At 40.9% G+C, this 18,457-nt stretch overlaps 1 protein-coding gene across 4 annotated transcripts in view; it reads left to right on the top strand.

Moving 5' to 3' along the window:
- The window catches only part of lamb4 (laminin, beta 4), a 69,486-nt gene that overhangs the window by 7,569 nt on the left and 43,460 nt on the right, over positions 1 to 18,457 (top strand). For 3 of the 4 annotated variants that reach the window (XM_076887008.1, XM_076887010.1, XM_076887007.1), the window contains exons 9-15: positions 64 to 184; positions 3,749 to 3,937; positions 5,020 to 5,175; positions 5,316 to 5,419; positions 6,790 to 6,869; positions 7,169 to 7,373; positions 17,052 to 17,189. In XM_076887008.1, the coding sequence (XP_076743123.1) occupies positions 64 to 184; positions 3,749 to 3,937; positions 5,020 to 5,175; positions 5,316 to 5,419; positions 6,790 to 6,869; positions 7,169 to 7,373; positions 17,052 to 17,189 (993 nt within the window). The remainder of the gene's footprint in view (positions 1 to 63; positions 185 to 3,748; positions 3,938 to 5,019; positions 5,176 to 5,315; positions 5,420 to 6,789; positions 6,870 to 7,168; positions 7,374 to 17,051; positions 17,190 to 18,457) is intronic. The other variant, XM_076887011.1, reaches the window with a different exon arrangement.

Genomic DNA, 18,457 nt, shown 5'->3' with positions numbered 1-18,457 from the left:
GACATCACACTACACCTGAAACTGCAGTTGAGCTCAGCAGGTAAAGATATTTTCTGATTTCAGGTTCACAGACAATGTGTTTGTAAGCACAATACAGCTGGAGAAAACTGTGAGAGATGTCAGGATTTTCACAACGACTCCCCCTGGAAGCCTGGAGGAGAGGGTGCAGCAGACATCTGCCGAGGTAACTCAAATTGACATAAATGTATCACTTTTTAATGTTTTATTTTAAAAAAAAGAGATTGTTGGAAACATTATCAAAAATATTTTTAGGTTTTTGGCTAATACACAAATGTCATTGTGATTCAGTTGTCAAACTGATGTTTGCAAAATGTTTGCATATTTGCAAAGCCTGAACGTATAAAAAAATAAGAAATCAGTTTTCCCTTTCAAAGAACTTTTGCTGAGGCAGCAGAAGGTCAACTTCCTTCTGTAGAAGCTACATCTGTATTACAGATTCATTTTAGATATCAGAATACCTCACATGATATCAAATTACAACTAGAGTAAGTAGTAAGTAGAATTGCTTACATTTGTGGATAGCATATGATTATTAGGGATTTTCAATCATTCTTAAACACTTTCCTTTGATGTGAAATGAAATTTTGCTGTCTGGTTAAAAGTCAAAAGTATATGTCCACTTTAATGACTGAATTATTTATTTTGTTCTGATCTATTTTAGATCCAGACAAAGGTTAAATTAAAATAGATGAAAGACACAAAATTAGAAGCTCAGGTGATGCATTTGATGGTTTTTTGTCCCATTTTAAAATTGAATATCAGCACTTTTCAGTAACAATAAATGGTTCTGTGTGTGGTCATAGAACAACCTTGCACAATTTAAGCATGATTTAGACTTTCTACCACCTATTTTTTTTATTAATGTTATAATAAAATAATATTAGTAAATTATAATACATTATTTCAGTCTAAATTTTTATTCAAATCATTTTAATTCTAATAAATGTGTTCACCTTGAATCAGAAAAGTAGAACATGAGCAGCGAAAAAGAAGTAAAATAAAATAGCTCTGTTTCCTGTTGCCTCAATTGTAGAGGGGGACTTTAAACAGGAAATAAGCAGGGAAGAGGTCAGCGCGGATTCAGCAGGTAGGGAACATAAAATCAGCTGTAATGTCTCAGTGTGGGGAAAACAATCACAACCATTTCTGCTGAGAGCTTCAGTCCATTTTCTTACACAGCTGAATTCAACCAGATGTGAGCAGATGTTTCCTGACCTGTCCTGGCTGAGTCCATCCTCTATATTACACTATAGAGTTGGTATGAATTCAGTCAGTGAGTCTCTGCTGCAATTGATGGAAGCTAACTGTGACCATGATCCCACAGCCACTGTGCAGCAGTCACACTGTTCTTTACTTTGAACCCATCACAGTGCAGTAAACTCTCCTGTTCATCCTGCACTAACCTGCAGCCTTTAAATAACACAGTCTGCCTCAGTTTGTTTAGCAGCAACTTTATGAACAAACATCATGTGTCACGTACAGATTCAGAGACATGAGGACTTCCATGTAGGGCTGCCACAAACGATTATTTTTGCGATTAGTCGACTAATCAGATCATCACCCATTGGACGTAAAACATACAGCTTATTGCACCAGCAGCATCTGCTCTTATATAACTATCATTAGCTTACAGCTTTAAGTGTTTAAGGTCTGTGCTAACTAAAAATAAAGACAAGATGATAGTTTATTAAATTTTAATGAAATTTGCAGATTGTTTCGGTGAAGTTTAATAAACTCCTTGCTATCTAAACTATAACAGGACACCGGAGTAAATTCTGGAGCATCTCACACTTCTGATAATCAGCTGTCTGCTTGATGTTTATTCAGCTGTGTAAAAACTATAACTTTAATCTCAGACAAACCGATTTACTCAGGAACAAATAAAACACTAAAAAAAAAAAAAGCCAAACAACAACATTTTTAAGTTATCTAAGTGACTCATATATCGTGTTTAACCTGAGTAGCGAAAGACGGCGGTGGGTTTGAAAATGATTTGCCGGTGTTCTCACGGCTCTAGTGAGCCTCGCCCCCGGCTAGCTATCGAGCTAGTGGGTAACAGACGTCTCCGAAAACGTCGGAGCGCTTTTGAAAATATGCGGTGTCCTGATAAACTGAGCAGATATTTGAGGTTTACACAGCTACATTCTCGCCTGAAAATATGTTAAACGTTTATTTTGTGACCCAGAAAGAATAATAAGAGTAACATTAAAACTAACTAGCTGCCGCCATTGTTGGAAACTGAGCTGGGCTGCGCTATGAATTCTGGGTCAGAGCTACTTTTTCTTCTTCGGGGTTTAACGGCAGCTGGCATCCTTGTACATGCAGTGCTGCCATCTTCTGTTTCAGTCCGTTATTACACTCTTAAATCCTGCTACTTATTCCTGCGTCTTTTGGGATCTTACAAAGCTTCAAACGACGCGTCAACTATTAAATCAGTCGTTGACGATTTTGATAGTCGACGTAGTCGTGACTAGTCGACTAACCGTGGCAGCCCTACTTCCATGTGAGCTTTAAATGAGGATCCTTCCTTTAATTCTAACCTCTCTCCTTTCTCTCCTTCTTTCTTATCTGTCTCCATCTCTGAGTGAAATTAGCTTTCTGCCTTTTCTCTCCCATTAGAAATAAACCAGCTGGACCTTTGACATTATTTATCAACATAAATTAATACAAATTAAAAATAGGAATAGGAGGAATAAAATTCAGTAAAATTTTACACTCCAATCTCATTTTCTGGCAGAATTTTTGGAGTTTAAAATTATAAACCTCTGACCATTATTGTCTACAAGGTTAAAATGTGAATGTTAAACAGCACTTCCTGTTCTTACAGCAAAGAGGTGGCTGGGCAAAAGGAACAATAAAGGATTGTATCAGTTTGGCCAGAAAACATCTTGATGATCCCCAAGAATTTTAGGGAAAATACTCTGGGGACTGACAAGACAAAAGTTAAACTTTTTGAAAGGTGTGCACCCCATTACATCTGGCATAAAACTAACAGCATTTTAGAAAAGCAACATTATAGCTTCATTAAAATATGGTGGTGATAGTGTGATGGTTTGGGGCTGTTTTGCCTTCTCAGCACCTGGAAAACTTGCTGTGGTAAGTGTAACCATGAAATTTGCCATCTACCAAGACATCCTGAAGGAGAATAGCAGGCCATCTGTTCATGACTTCAAGCTGAAGCGCACTTGGTTTCTGTAGCAGGACAATAATCAAAACCCAGCAGCAAGTCCACCTCTGAATGGCTTAAAAAACACTTTGGAGTGGCCTAGTTAAAGTCCTGACCTTAATCCAATTGAGATGCTGTGGCATCACCTTAAAAAGGCAGTTCATACTCCAAAAACCTCCAGTGTGGCTGAATTACAACAATTCTGCAAGGATGAGTGGGCCAAAGTTCCTCCACGGCTGTAAAAGTGTCATTGCCAGTTAATACAAATGCTTGATTGCAGTTGTTGCTGCTAAGGGTGGTCCAACCAGTTATTAGGTTCAGGGGGCAATCACTTAATCACACAGGGCCATGATGGTTTGGAATTGCCCCCCCCCCCCCCCCCCCCCCCCGTAATAATAAACCACTTCATTTAGAAACTGCGTCTTGTGTTCCGTTTTGTTATCTTTGTTTTATACTTAAATTTGTTTGATAATCTTAAACACCTCTGTATCTTGTTTGTTGACATGATTATTTTTTTCCATAACTTTTATACTTTAAAATGCTGTTTTCTGTCTTTCTTAGCATGTAATTGCCACAGTCACTCGGACTCGTGTCACTTTGATGCAGCTCGTTACGAAGCGACTGGAGGTGTGAGCGGCGGTGTGTGTGATGACTGCGGCAACAACAGGATGGGGCCTCAGTGTGAACAGTGTCAACCTTTTTTGTATCAGGATCCGCAGAGAGCGAAGGATGACCCACAAGCCTGCATACGTAAGCTTTTATTGTTATTTTACTTTTTGAATATTCATGCTCTCACTGTTCCTGTAGAAATGAGTCTCACCTTTTTCTGTTTCTATTATTTTCTTTCATTGCTGAAGTGGTGCGGCTGGATGTTTGTCAGAATGCAGCTCTTTATGGGATATTTTCTATGTTAACAGTAATGTCTGAATGTCAAACCCAGTGCTTTATGACTTTTACCAACATGGTGCAGTAACAGTCTCCATTAACTCAGTGAAAGCTGATAGTAAAATATGTTTATGGTACAGGTATTCAGATATTCGTTAAGTTGCTTGAAGACATTTCACCTCTCATCCGAGAAGCTTCTTCAATTCTAGGTGGAGAATCCCAGAGTTCAACCATTTGACCTTAGAACTGAAGAAGCTTCTCAGATGAGAGGTGAAACATCTTCAAGCAACTTAAAGAAGTCCAGACGCTTTTCTTTCCAAGATCCTTAGACTACAATGACCTGGATGACTGAGAACCTTCACAGACAGTTGTTCTGGTAATTAAATCTCAGCAAGTTTGTGGCTGATGGAGTCGTGCTTGGTCCATGAATTTGACTTGGTCCATAAGCTGTTTTCTCATCAAATGGGCTCCTCACCACAGCCCATAATGACGCTTAGGCCGGTGTCCCAGTGGACCGATAAGTCCACTCCTGGCTCCAGTATAGCACTACATTTCTGATCAAGATGGCAGTAGATTTGGGTGTAGTGTTTTTTTCAGTTTATCACAGCTATGGTATCATGCATAACTTTTGTCGCAAACAGAATGTGTGTAATTGCCAATTTCAATCACAGTAGTAGCAGACTGTCTATCTGTAGTTGATGGCACAATAACGAGAGCACTGTTTATGTTGATATGACTGTAGCCTCAGGAGGAGGGTGATTACCCAACACAGATCAGCCCCTTGTTTCTCAGGGAAGCTGTCTCATAACAAGATGATGATTATTGTATGGTCTTTAATTTATAATGTTGTTTTGATCTGGTCCTTTAGAAATAAATCTGCATTGAGTGAAATGACGTAACAGCTTTGGGATGATGATGTCATACCATGTAATGGTGATGTGTTTCAGCATGTAACTGCGATCCAGCTGGTTCACGTGGCGGCGGTCAGTGTGACGCTCTGAGCGGTCAGTGCGTATGCAAAGAAAATGTGGAGGGTCAACGTTGTGATCGCTGCAAACATGGCTTCTTCAGCCTGAGGCAGGATGACCCCACGGGTTGTCAGGGTGACCAAACAACTTTATTTGTCCTGTTGTCATTCTCAACAAAGGAGCTCCTGCTTGTGTGTATATGATGATTTCAACGAGCTGAAGGTATGAGCATGACAGAAACTTTCAGGCTGACTGTGTGTGTGTGTGTGTTTCAGCGTGCAGGTGTCATCCTTTGGGGAGTGTTGGGTCATGTGATCAGCTAACAGGAACTTGTGAATGTGACCCAATGGCAAGTGGACCGCTGTGTGATCGGTGTCTGGTAGGCCACATCTGTAAAATAAGTAATTTACTCTTTAGCTTCCTTTCATCCTCATTAAATTTAATTGATAATAGAGCTGGGAAATAATTCAAACAAATAATAATCCCAACCTAAGGAATATAATGTACACAGATAGGTAATGCCAGGATTCAAGTGCCTGTGTCCGGCCTGCTTTAGATGTGCCATGGATCCAACACAGCTGATTTAAATGGCTAAATGACTTCTTCAGCATGTCTTGAAGTTCTCCAGAGGCCTGGTAATGAACTAATCATTTGATTCAGGTGTGTTGACCAGGATGAGATCTAAAACCTGAAGGACATTGTCACTTGAGGCCTGGCGTTGCCTACCCCTGTACACTGTTAAGTGCTGATTTTTACAACCAAACAACCTCTGGCTAAGCAGATGCCACAACACAGAGGAACTACCTGGTTAGGCCAGGACGCTGCAGTCTATTTACACCTACAGGCCAGTGGACACTCTTTCAATGGTGAGGATGTATCGTGGACAGGGAGGAATGCTGGTTTGAGCATGGAGTCAAGGAGGCCATTTACAAAACTGAGCTCACAGCCCATTGTTCCTTCAGTGGTTTTAGTTTTAATCATTGTGCAGATGAACTGCTCATAAGGTTGGAAACCTGCAATCAGCTGAGACTGAGAAGTCACATGATGATGACGAAATGTGTCTCCCACTGAAAACATTTCTATAGTTCGTGGACCCCATGGGATTTTCTGGGACTTGGAGATGGCAGTCATAGAAAATAGAGTGGTTGCTGTTGAAACTGCCCCTAGTCATAAAAAAGAGAACTGTGATACACAGCATCAACAGGCTTAAGAGCGCTGGCAGTTAAAGACTGCACAAATTTTTTTGAATACAATATTAAACCCAGTATTTAGTTTCCTCATCAGTTCCACAACACAAGTAATAAAATCTCAAATTTCATCTAAGAAGATACTGAAGTACTAATAACATCAGTTACTGTCATGTAGTGAGAGCATTTTCCATCCCGGATGTGGTAACACGGATGTAGGTAGTGATAACAATGGAAAATCAAAATATCTGAATCACATTAAAACTATCTAATAAATATAATGCTGTGCTCATTCCTGAAGCAGCAAGAAGAAGAAGAACAAAAACTGTATGATTTGAAGGCACATAAAAACTCATTCAAACTCTGCAAGCATTGTCTGAATTTTCAAAATAAATGATGAATGAGTTTTAAAGCATAAAACAGTGTTTAAGTAAACTATATTTTGTCCTTAGTTTGAAATGATTGCCTGGACACAGTGATTCTAAAGCAAATATCACAACATTTTAGCCACTATTAGTGAAAAAAGTCTGATTTTAATGTCTTTTAATGTGTTTGTGTTCAGCCAGATTTCTGGGGATTGGGAAACTCTGTGTTCAGATGCTCACCTTGTAACTGTGATATTGGCGGAGCTCACGGCAGCACGTATGTTTTCTTTCTGTCTTTATTTTGTGTGAAACATAATAAAAAGTATTGAATAAAGATCAACAGTCAGTTTGATCTGAATCACAGGTTAGTTTGAGAAAGAAGAAAAATTAACAGGAAGCACCAACTGAATACCAGTAAAATAATCAGAAAAAACAGTTTATTACCTTATAGGTATGGCACGCTGTTGTGAGCTGGAAATTCATCATAAAAGCAGTAATTAGACTCTTAATAACTGACACCATAGAGCCTCCAGTGTGTCACTTCCTGTCTTTTGGGGGGATTTCCTGTCCCGTCAGGTGTTCTCCAGAGGATGGACAGTGTCGCTGTTTACCCAACATGATTGGTCGGCGATGCTCTGACCCTGCACCTGGGTACTTCTTGCCTGCACTGAATTATTTCCTCTATGAGGCTGAACTCACTTTCCCACTGCTAGGAGGAAGGTCTTCTACAATTCCTCCTCCATCGCCTTCTTCTTCTGCTGATCCATCATCTTCTTCTCGGGTGTGTAACAGATGACAAGCCACCTGACACAGAGCTTGGAAAGAAAGTGAATGGAGTTCTTTAAGATAGATAGATAGATGCAGCATTTTGTGAGAAAAGTTGCGAGACATGTAAAGAAGGTAACTAAAAGGAGTATTCAACTGACAATTCTATGTCAACTATTGCAGATGATTTTAAATAAATTTTTAATATCTTGTAGATTTTAGTACAACATGGCGGTGCACATAGTCGCAGTTGTTTAAGGGCCCCCAATTAGGTGATCTTCTTTTTCTTTTTGTTCCCTTTTCTTTTTCTTTTGTTTCCCTTATTGTGTAGCCAAATTCACCTTAAGTCATTGGGAATTATACAACATCAGTTATGACAGCCAGAACCCCGTTACCAGCGATTATCAGTGGATCAACAACATCCCAGAGAACTGCCTGCGGTGCTAATAACAGCAGTCTACATATCACCAGACGCTAATGCTAGCACAGCCCTTGCCTACCTGAACGACACGATCTCCGAACAGCTACGGACATATCCAGAGGAAGTACACATCATCGCAGGGGACTTTAACAAAGCATGCTTAAAAACTGTGCTGCCTAAATTTGTACAATATGTGAAATGCCACATGAGAGGGAATAACACCTTGGGCCATGTTTACTCAAATATTAAGCAAGCCTACAGATCTGTTCCCCTCCCCCACCTGAGTATGCCCGACCACCTCTCCCTGCTCGTTGTCGCGGCATACACACCACTCAGGAAAAGGACAAAGCCCACCATCAGAAACATTAACACCTTTTCTAAGGAAGCTCTGGCTCAGCTGCAGGACTCTTTTGCCCTCACAGAGTGGCATGTCTTCGAACATGGCGACCTATAGACCCACACATCTGCAGTGGTGAGTTATGCACTGCATGGACACTGTCACCACGGAAAAGTAGGTCCAGGTCAGCCCCAACTGTGAAACCTGGATGACGAGTAAAGTTCAGGAATTGTTAAAAGCACACAACTCTGCATACAAATCTGGGGAGCACGATATGTATATCAGAGAAAGAGCAGACCTTAAAAAAGGCATCAGAGCAGCAAAACCGGACTATTCAAATAAACTATCGGATCACCTCTCAGACAACAACTCCAAGAAGGTATGGGAGGGCCTGAAACACATCACCAACTACAAAGGCAATGGGACAAATACGGATAACATGGACATCTCATTAGCAGAGGAACTTAACCACTTCTTTAGCCGCTTTGAGAGAACTGTAGACACACCTACCATGCACACCGCTCTGCCACAGCCTTCTCTGAGCACAGCCCTCACACATTTACTCTTCAAGAAAACTAGGTTTGCAGAGCAGTACCAGAGAAAAGCTGCTGGCCGAGATGGAATACCTGGGAGTATCTTCAAAGCCTGTGCCGACCAGCTGGCTCCTGTTTTCACCAGACTATTGGACCTCTCCCTGTCACATGCCACTGCCCCTCATTGCCTGAAATCAGCAACAATAGTTCCGAGTCCACCACCATCAGTGCTCCAGTGGTCGCAAAGTTCTTCAAGAAGCTGGTCTTAAAGCACATAAAGGACTGCATCACACCTAGTTTGGACCCCAACCAGGGTCGGCAACCCTGGGCACGCGTGCCACAGCTGGCAAGCTAAGGGTTAACTGATGGCACAACCATAGCTGGACTGGCCATCGGGCATATCGGGCATTTGCCCGGTGGGCCAATAGTGAATTTTGTTTTTATGGGCCAATGTTTTTTTGTTTGTTTTAGTTTTTGTAACGGTATAAACAATGAAAGGTGGTGTATTGGCCAGGTGCTGGCCAATGTGTAAAAATAGCTCAGTTGAAGTTATGAACTGTTTCTGACAGAGAAATAACACCAGGATACTTTTCTAAGCACCTGACACCTGGTAACTGTGCAGGGGCATGTCTAGCAAAGTTTTGCCAGGAGGCCAGGCAGGGCATTAACAGGGAAAGGGGACACATACTTTTCTTTCTTATTCTCATTAAAAATGCCTCGCTTTAAGTTTTTATCTGATGTAAAATGTATAGAAATCATACCAACAAGACGGTGTACATCACTGTCACAACAGTGTTTATTTTCATTAAAAGGCTTTATGATTTTCCCTGCAATACCTGGGGGGCTGGTCTGTAGTCAAAATGCCCAGGCTGATTTTTATTTGTCCCAGTCCAGCCCTGGGCACGACATGCAGTGAATTAATCTGAGAAGGTGCATTAAAAAATAAATGGCCGGGCCAGTGGTACACATTGCAAATTAACTAGCATAGACACATTAGTTGTGTCGCTTCTTAATGACGGTAACTTGGCTAACAACCCCAACTACCAGGTTCAACGTGTAATTGGCTAAAAATAACTTCGCCTACCAGTGAGAGGGATGTTGCTAGCTGGCAGTTTTTTCAAGCGATGTTGAAATTTCTACATTCCAACACTTCGAATGCTTCAGGAGCTCGACTCTGTGAGGGTCAAAGTTTGCAGAACTACGAACGCAGCGGAAATCCATAGCTGTGCATGTTCATGGAGCTTTTTCACCTGCTGGACATCACTCCCAGTCAAGTTTTACTGTCTTCAGTGTTACGGCCGAGCGGGCCAGGCTGTGGGTGTGGACTCAAATGCAGATACAGAGGGAAGAAAAACGGGCGTGAACACAGTGCTTTATTTGCTGTGCCTAGTGAACTTAAAAAGCAGGAAACTATGAATGGTATGAACTGTGGAAGCTATGAACTGAGAACTGTGAGGCCAAACTGTGAATATGAAACTCGGAGTGCTATGACTAGGTGCTAGATTTCACGGATGGATCCGGGGAATGGGAAAAAGGGGCAGCGGCTTGGATGGAGGTACGCAGTCACTATAATGAGAGGAGACAAGTTGTCAGTGGCAGTCTAGTGAATCACAGCTGAAGGATTAGACTATGGTGGTTAGGGCTTACGCGTTGCAGGTTTAAAGTGTCATGCGAGGAGGGGGTGTCCAGAGAGGATCCAGAATATGCTTGGAGTGAGGGGCTTGGCAGGGAGGCAGGCAGGTGTAGTCCGATGATGGAAAGGAAGCAACCAGATGACAGAACCAGCGTCCAGGCGGAGATGTGAGTAATCTAGGTTGGGAAGCGCGACTGCCAGGTGGGTCCTATGACAAAGAAAACACGGTGAGGAGAAAAGCAGTAGTTAAGGGTTCTCACAAGGGCTTGGCGGCCTAGCACTAACATGAGTTAGCAGAAGATCTGGCAGAGGTCTGTTGTGAATGCTGGTCTTATATGCTGGTGACTTGATTGGAACCAGGTGTGGAAGCTGATTGGAGTCTCTGCCTGAAGGTGGAGCCCAGCGGAGTGGAAAAACCCCGTACTCACCTGGACCATGACATTCAGAACATTGCAGAGGCCTTATTGACAGTATTTGGCTCTACATATCTGTGTGAGCAGATTTTCTCTCACACAAAAAGTGTCGTGAGGTAGCCATCTGAATGGTGGACACTCATAGACCTGTGTCGCTGATTGGAAGACCAGAGATCACATTAACATGTTTATCCCTGTATTAACAAACATGCCATATTGGCCCAGTTTATTTCTCTTATCATTGTTGTGAGGAGACCATAAATAGCATTTATATTTTCTTTTGTACAGTTCATTTGCTGTTACTTTTTATCCATAACAAGAACTCTGTATCTTTTTTTGTTTCAAAATAGCTGATAACTATTCGCTGATAGCTGCCAACATCTGCGAACAAATACTGTATAATTCTATTAAGTTGTTCTATATAGTGTGTAACTGTCAATATAGAGCATTGTTAAATTTATTGCTAATGCAATCATACAGCACACTGACTTCTGAGGACATTTTAGATGGCACTCATCATCTGAAAGGTTGCCGACCCCTGCTATAAGGCAAACAGGTCCACTGAGAAAGCAATTTCCACTGCCCTCCACTCTGCTCTGCATAACCTGGAGAATGCTGGGACTTCAGTAAGGATGCTCATCATTGATTTCAGCTCAGCCTTTAATAGCATCATCCCAGACATTCTTATAGTCAAGCTGGTAAACTTAGACTTCCCCCTTGCTACATGTGCATGGTTCAAAAACGTTCTCACAGACCAATCACAAAGAGTCAAGGTGGGCAACCAGAGATCATCCACCCAGCACTGGCTCACCACAAGGATGTGTGTTGTGTCCACTCCTATACACCATCTATACCAGTGACTGCACCCTCACACATCCCTGCAACATCATCATCAAATTTGCAGATGACTCCACTCTGATGGGGCTCATCACCGATGATGACGACACCGCCTACAGAGATGAGATCCAATGTCTGACAGAATGGTGTGACTACAATAACCTAACCATAAACACCAGGAAAACCAAGTAAATGGTCATGGACTTCTGCAAGAAAAAAAACTCATCCCCCTCCCCTATCCATAAAAGGTGACCACATTTCCGAGGACCTATACTGGACAACTAACACATCAGCCCTGGTGAAGAAATGCATGATGCAACCATACTGTCCCAATGCAATGTGTGCACACGTGTGTATGTGTGCACAAGTCTATGTTTGTGATCGGGAATGAAGGATAAAAAGCGCTGCCGTAAAGGCTGGTGTAGAAGCACAGAAATGATGGCTCACTTGACCGCGGTCTGAATTTTAATTGAATTAAAGAAGTCCAGTTGCTTTCATTCCAAGCTCCTTAGGCTACCATGACCTGAATGACTTAGAACCTACACAGCTATAGTTCAGTATTAACATGTGTTTATAGGTAAAATTGTCTTTTTACAGTGCATTCAGCAAAGTATTCACAGCATTTTGTTCGTTCTACATTGTGTAATGATACAGCCTCAGTCTAAAATTCATTGCATTCATTTTTTTCAACTCATAATTCTACGCACAATACCCCATAGTAGCAAAGTAAAAAAGGTTTACTCGAAATTATTGCAAATTTATTAAAAATTAAAAAAAATTATATCATGTACATAAATATTCATAACCTTTCCTCAATTCTTTGTTTAAGCATGTTTGGCTGCAATGGCACCTTCAAGTCCTGTTGAGTACAATGCTACAAGCTTGGCACACCTGTTTTTCTGCAGTTTGTCCCATTCTTCTTTCCTAGACTATTTAAAAGTGGAATGAGAGGCAGAGTGTTGCGACTTTCATCCGTAAATAAAGCTGCAGCCGGCTGAGTTGGTTGTGTCCCTGTGACGCGCCTCCAATAATCCATAGTGAGTCATACTAGTACTTTGCGCATTTATTTTAAGAACAAAACAAGAACAAACATTTGTGCTTTCAATCAATTTCCAACTAGCGCATGGATTAACTGGTGTGCCAAAAAATGACGGTCAACAGAAAAGTTTGCCCACAAACCACTCACCCAACACACCTGCTGCGAACACCGACATCAGGTAAATAGACTGTGACCACACCCACATACCATCACCTGAGACGCAGGTAAAGCTATACACCTGTGCCACCAAAACAAAAAGGAAAAACATAAACATTGACTTTGGCTCTTACACAGAGCCTTCAGTTTTCAAGCCCCTCTTCTGTGGAACCAACTTCCAGGTTGGATTCAGAAGACAGTGCTGTGGAGCAGGCAGGATAAGGTTCCCAAATGCAGGACTCAGAAATGGAAAGTTAAACTCAGAGCACAGATTTATTGCTGGGAAAACTCTTCATAGAAATGAACTCAATCAGAAACACGGAAATAGACACTAAAGTGTGCAATGGAACCTAAAACAAGAAAAAAGGAAATGAACCAGAACTAAAAGCAAGTCTGAGCTCTGTCTGGACAGCACCTTTCTTATCTTAGCTGTGTGCTTAGAGTTGTTGCACTGTTGGAAGATAAACCTTCGTCCCAGTCTGAGGTCCAGAGTGTTCTGGAGCAGGTTAGGATTTCAAGGATATCACTATACATTGCAGCATTTATCTTTCCTTCAACAATTACTAGTCTCCCAGTTCCTCCTTCTGAAAGTCATCCCCATAGCATGATTCTATATCACCGTGATTCCCTGTAGCAATGGTGTTGAGCATATAATGCGCCGTGGCTGGTTTCTTCTAGACGCGATGCTTGGCAGTCAGGCCAAAAAGCTCAATCTTCATTTCCTCAGACCAAAGAATTTTGTTACTCATGGTCTGAGAGTCCTTGGTATGCTGTTTAGCAAACTCTTGATCCTTTTACTGAGGAATCTCTTCCATCTGGCCACGCTACCATACAGGTCTGATTGGTGGAGTGCTGCAAAAATGGCTGTCTTTCTGGAAGGTTCTCGTCTCTCCACAAAGCAACCATGGAGCTCTGTTAGATTGAGCATTAGGTTCTTGGTGACCTCTATAAGTAAGGACTTCTAGCCCATTCCTTCAGCTCCCTAACTGTTTGCTGAGCAGCCAGGTTTAGGAAGAGTAATAGTGGTTCTAAACGTCTATTTATGAATAATGCAGGCCGCTGTGCTCATTTGGGATCTTTAGAAATGTTTCTGTTCCAGATCCGTGCCTCAATACAGTCCAGGCTCAAAGGTCTACAAACAATTCCTCCTTATAGCTACATGTTATTTGTTTGTATTTTAATTTTTAATAAATTTGCAAGACTTTAAGGGAAACTCATTTTACTTTGTCATTATAGGGTATTCTGTGTAAAAATTTGAGGTGAAAAATGATTTTAATCCATTTTGGAATAAGGCTCTAATATATGGGCAGAAATCTGTGCCATCAGAAACTGAATTTGAATGAGTTCAATTTGAATTTGAATTGCTCAGATTGAATCTGAATTGTAACTTGAATAAATGCTTTTGAAAACTGAATTTGAATTAGTCTAATTTGAAATTGAATTTATGGTTTGAAAATGAATTGATTTGCTTTGAAACTGCATTTTATCCTTTAAAAATTCAGCTCTCGAATAATTTCAGATTCACTTCTCACCATTCAGTTTCAGTTCTACAATTCAATTTCAGTTCCAAAATTCCGTTTTTTGGGACTTACATCCGGTTCCGGTTCAAGCGCCGATTAATAGAACTACGTTTTACTGGCGGACCGAAAGTGTTACTGACGGGAATCTACAGCGTCTTGAGCTGAATTAAGACTTCAGAAGTCATTCGTCATGTCGAATGACCAGCGGATGAACTCTCAGGTTGGTAATAAATGTATTACATGTATAAGAACAAGCGTCATGTTAACAAATGATAGCCGTAAGGTAACTTTTATGCTTATTGTAGCTGCTAGCTAAAAACGCTAATTTAGCGTAGTTTGCCCTGGATTCAGCTTTGAAAAACAAATATGATCGACTGTTTCTAGTAGAATTCCAAAGTTGTCATCTTGGACCCTCTCAGAGTACCCCCTCTGTATGCTTGCAGAGACCCCTACAGTAGGGAAACATGCAAAACAGTGTCCAAACCTTTGTATTTTAGCTTTATTTATGTCTTACACGGCATCCCAACTCTTTAGCTAACTTAATAACTTTAGCTAACGTGAATAGTTAGTCTAATTCATTAGTGCAGCATTACTGGATCACCTCTGTTTGAAGTGATATAATATGATATACAACTATCACTGAAACAAGCAAACTTTGTAAATAAGCAAACACCACTTCTCATTCTCTAAACGTTTGGCCACAGTTGTAGATTACACTATCAGTGCTTGTTCACTCTTGACAATAATAACATTTCTAAATTTACTTTGTGCATTTACAGGTAAACAATATCTAATATTTTATCTAAATGACTGCTTTGTCTTTGAAAAGGGTGAAGAGCCTGAGGCCGGTGACAGTCCAGTTCTACTCTAAGTACATCCTTATAGTGGCTCACAGGACAAGGCCACATTCCTGTCCTGCCAGAAGAGAAGAGAAACTTCAGAGTCTTCATGCAGTTCAACCACACCTGTCATATTCCATATGACAGGGGTCTCAAACTTCAGTCCCCAAGGGCCAGTGTCATGCAACTTTTCCATGCCCTCGAGGACTGGAGTTTGAGACCCCTGCTGTATGGTGTTCATGCTGTTTTCTACCCCACAGTTACAGCATGTCTGACTGCCTGTTCAGCATATGCAAAAATATGAGTTTAAGCATGTGATGACTAAGGCCTTCCATTATGGTGTTTGTCATCACATGTCACAGACATCTGGATGATCATTTGGAATAAACAAGAAACTAAAAACTTGTTACTTTATCTTTTATCTTTATTAATATTATTATTTTACACTTTTCATTGTTAGGCATTAGGTTTATTTGTAGTAGTCCTTTCCAACGTCTTTCCCTCTTCCATGTTACTGTGGCAGCTTGTCAGCATCTATTTGGGGTTGGGAGTGGAACAAAAAGTAAGGAAATCCAAAGTGCCATTAAAACCAGGAGAGGTTCTTATATTTCAGAAGGAGGGATTAATTCAAAAGAAATGACCTCAATGCCATATTTTATTTAGGAACCCTAGAGAGCACTTTGCAAAATAACACATTCTTATAATTTCACCCTCAGATGAGCCAAGCTATGACTGTCAGGGAAGGTGATGTAGGTACAGAGCATATGAGAGTGGTGAAGTTTGTCTCTTGTCTAGATGAAGGCACAAGAGGGATCAATGGCAAGGCGCAGAGATTCAGTATCTTCAGTCTTCAGTGGACACTCCATTTCTGGCACAAAACACCTGTAAAAGATGGTCGATTTAGGAGGTGACCCGACAACTTCAGCCTGTCAAACATAGTAATGGAGCAGTATGCTTTAAAAAAAAATCTAATTAAGTATGCACTCAGTACCCTAAGAATTATTATGGTAGTTAAACACAGTGATAGTTGTATATCATATTATATCACTTCAAACAGAGATGATCCAGTAATGCTGCACTAATGAATTAGACTAACTATTCACGTTAGCTAAAGTTATTAAGTTAGCTAAAGAGTTGGGATGCCGTGTAAGACATAAATAAAGCTAAAATACAAAGGTTTGGACACTGTTTTGCATGTTTCCCTACTGTAGGGGTCTCTGCAAGCATACAGAGGGGGTACTCTGAGAGGGTCCAAGATGACAACTTTGGAATTCTACTAGAAACAGTCGATCATATTTGTTTTTCAAAGCTGAATTCGGGGCAAACTACGCTAAATTAGCGTTTTTAGCTAGCAGCTACAATAAGCATAAAAGTTACCTTACGGCTATCATTTGTTAACATGATGCTTGTTCTTATACATGTAATACATTTATTACCAACCTGAGAGTTTATCCGCTGGTCATTCGACATGACGAATGACTTCTGAAGTCTTAATTCAGCTCAAGACGCTGTAGATTCCCGTCAGTAACACTTTCGGTCCGCTAGTAAAACGTAGTTCTATTGATCTGCGCTTGAACCGGAACCGGATGTAAGTTCCAAAAAACTGAATTTTGGAACTGAAATTGAATTGTAGAACTGAAACTGAATGGTGAGAAGTGAATCTGAAATTATTCGAGAGCTGAATTTTTAAAGGATAAAATGCAGTTTCAAAGCAAATCAATTCATTTTCAAACCATAAATTCAATTTCAAATTAGACTAATTCAAATTCAGTTTTCAAAAGCATTTATTCAAGTTACAATTCAGATTCAATCTGAGCAATTCAAATTCAAATTGAACTCATTCAAATTCAGTTTCTGATGGCACAGATTTCTGCCCATACTAATATGACAAAATGTGGAACAAGTGAAGCACTGTGAATGCTGTCCACTTGCACTATATAAACAGTATCTGCGTGTGTGTTTTCAGCTGAACCCACGAGTGTTACCTCAGTGTGAGCAGTACTTCAAAGAGCAAGGTTTTGACACCAAGTTCCAAAATGGACGAGTTATTTTAGTTCGGCGGGCTCGCCAACTTGCCCAGCAACAGAAAATGAGAAAGAGATTGGTGAGATCCATTTTCTGTTACACTTTAATGCTTTGATTATTTGGAGACTATAGGTTGTGTCCAAATTCAGGGGCTGCATTCTTCAAAGGCAACGAAGGCCAGAAGTGCAAGGCTGTGAACTTGGACGGTCTAGCCTACAACATGGGGTTCCTGTTGCCTGGCAACCATGACAGTCGCAGCTACTGCTGTGGTGGTCAGCATGTTCAACAGAAATACAGAAAATCTGTATGTTGTTTTTTCATCTACATGTGAATCTGGGTACTGAGTCCCCTTAACCAACAATGAATCTAAGTTTAGCTAGTTTGCTAGAGTAGAGCATGAGACTAGTCTCATTTCATTTTGACAGTACAAATATAATAGGTCTCATCAAGCATTTGGTAACTTGCAGGATGAAAGCACAATTTTCTTATTAGAATCATGGGACGTACTTTCATTTTAATCAGAGAGAAAAAAAAACCTAAGAGAAATGGGAAACAGGACATAAGCTCAGGCGGTAGAGCAGGTCATCTACTAATCGGAAGGTTGGTGGTTTGATTCCTGGCTTCCCCTAGTCCGCATGCCAAATATCTTGGGCAAGATACTAACCCTAAATTGCTCTCCGATGCATCCATTGGAGTGTGAATGTTAATTAGAAAGCACTAAGAAAATATGTGAATGCACAAGTTGTGTAAAGCGCTTTGAGTGCTCAGAAGAATAGAAAAGCGCTATATAGGAACCAGTCCAGTCCATAAGATCGGCATAAATGTTGGGCTTTATAACAAAGGTTCAGGTTATAACTAACCAAAGTTTGCATGACCCGATTAAGTAGCAATATCACTAACGTCATGTAACTTAGATGAAGGTTAGCTAAGTTTGATGTTCTAAGATTCTTTGGTATGCTAACATTTGTTCCACTGGATATTTGGGTGAGATAAAAACCCAGTACTCACTTTTTTATTTCTGGACTGCTTTGCTACAACTGTTTGCCATGTTTTTTTTTTCCAAAAAATTGCTTGTACGTTAGACTCACAATGAATCCAGGATTCAAACACCATGTTAAAACATAAGATCGTCCATAAGTGCACAAAGTGCAGAAAGTTCTAGGCTGATCGTGGCTCAAGAGTTGGGCGTTCGCCTTGTAATCGGAAGGTTGCCGGTTCGAGCCCCGGCTTGGACAGTCTCGGTTGTTGTGTCCTTGGGCAAGACACTTGACCCGTTGCCTACTGGTGGTGGTCAGAGAGCCCGGTGGCGCCAGTGTCCGGCAGCCTCGCCTCTGTCAGTGCGCCCCA

This window comes from Maylandia zebra, linkage group LG7 (assembly GCF_041146795.1).
Source record: "Maylandia zebra isolate NMK-2024a linkage group LG7, Mzebra_GT3a, whole genome shotgun sequence".
Classification (NCBI taxonomy): domain Eukaryota; kingdom Metazoa; phylum Chordata; class Actinopteri; order Cichliformes; family Cichlidae; genus Maylandia; species Maylandia zebra.
This window is presented reverse-complemented; position numbering and strand designations above follow the sequence as displayed.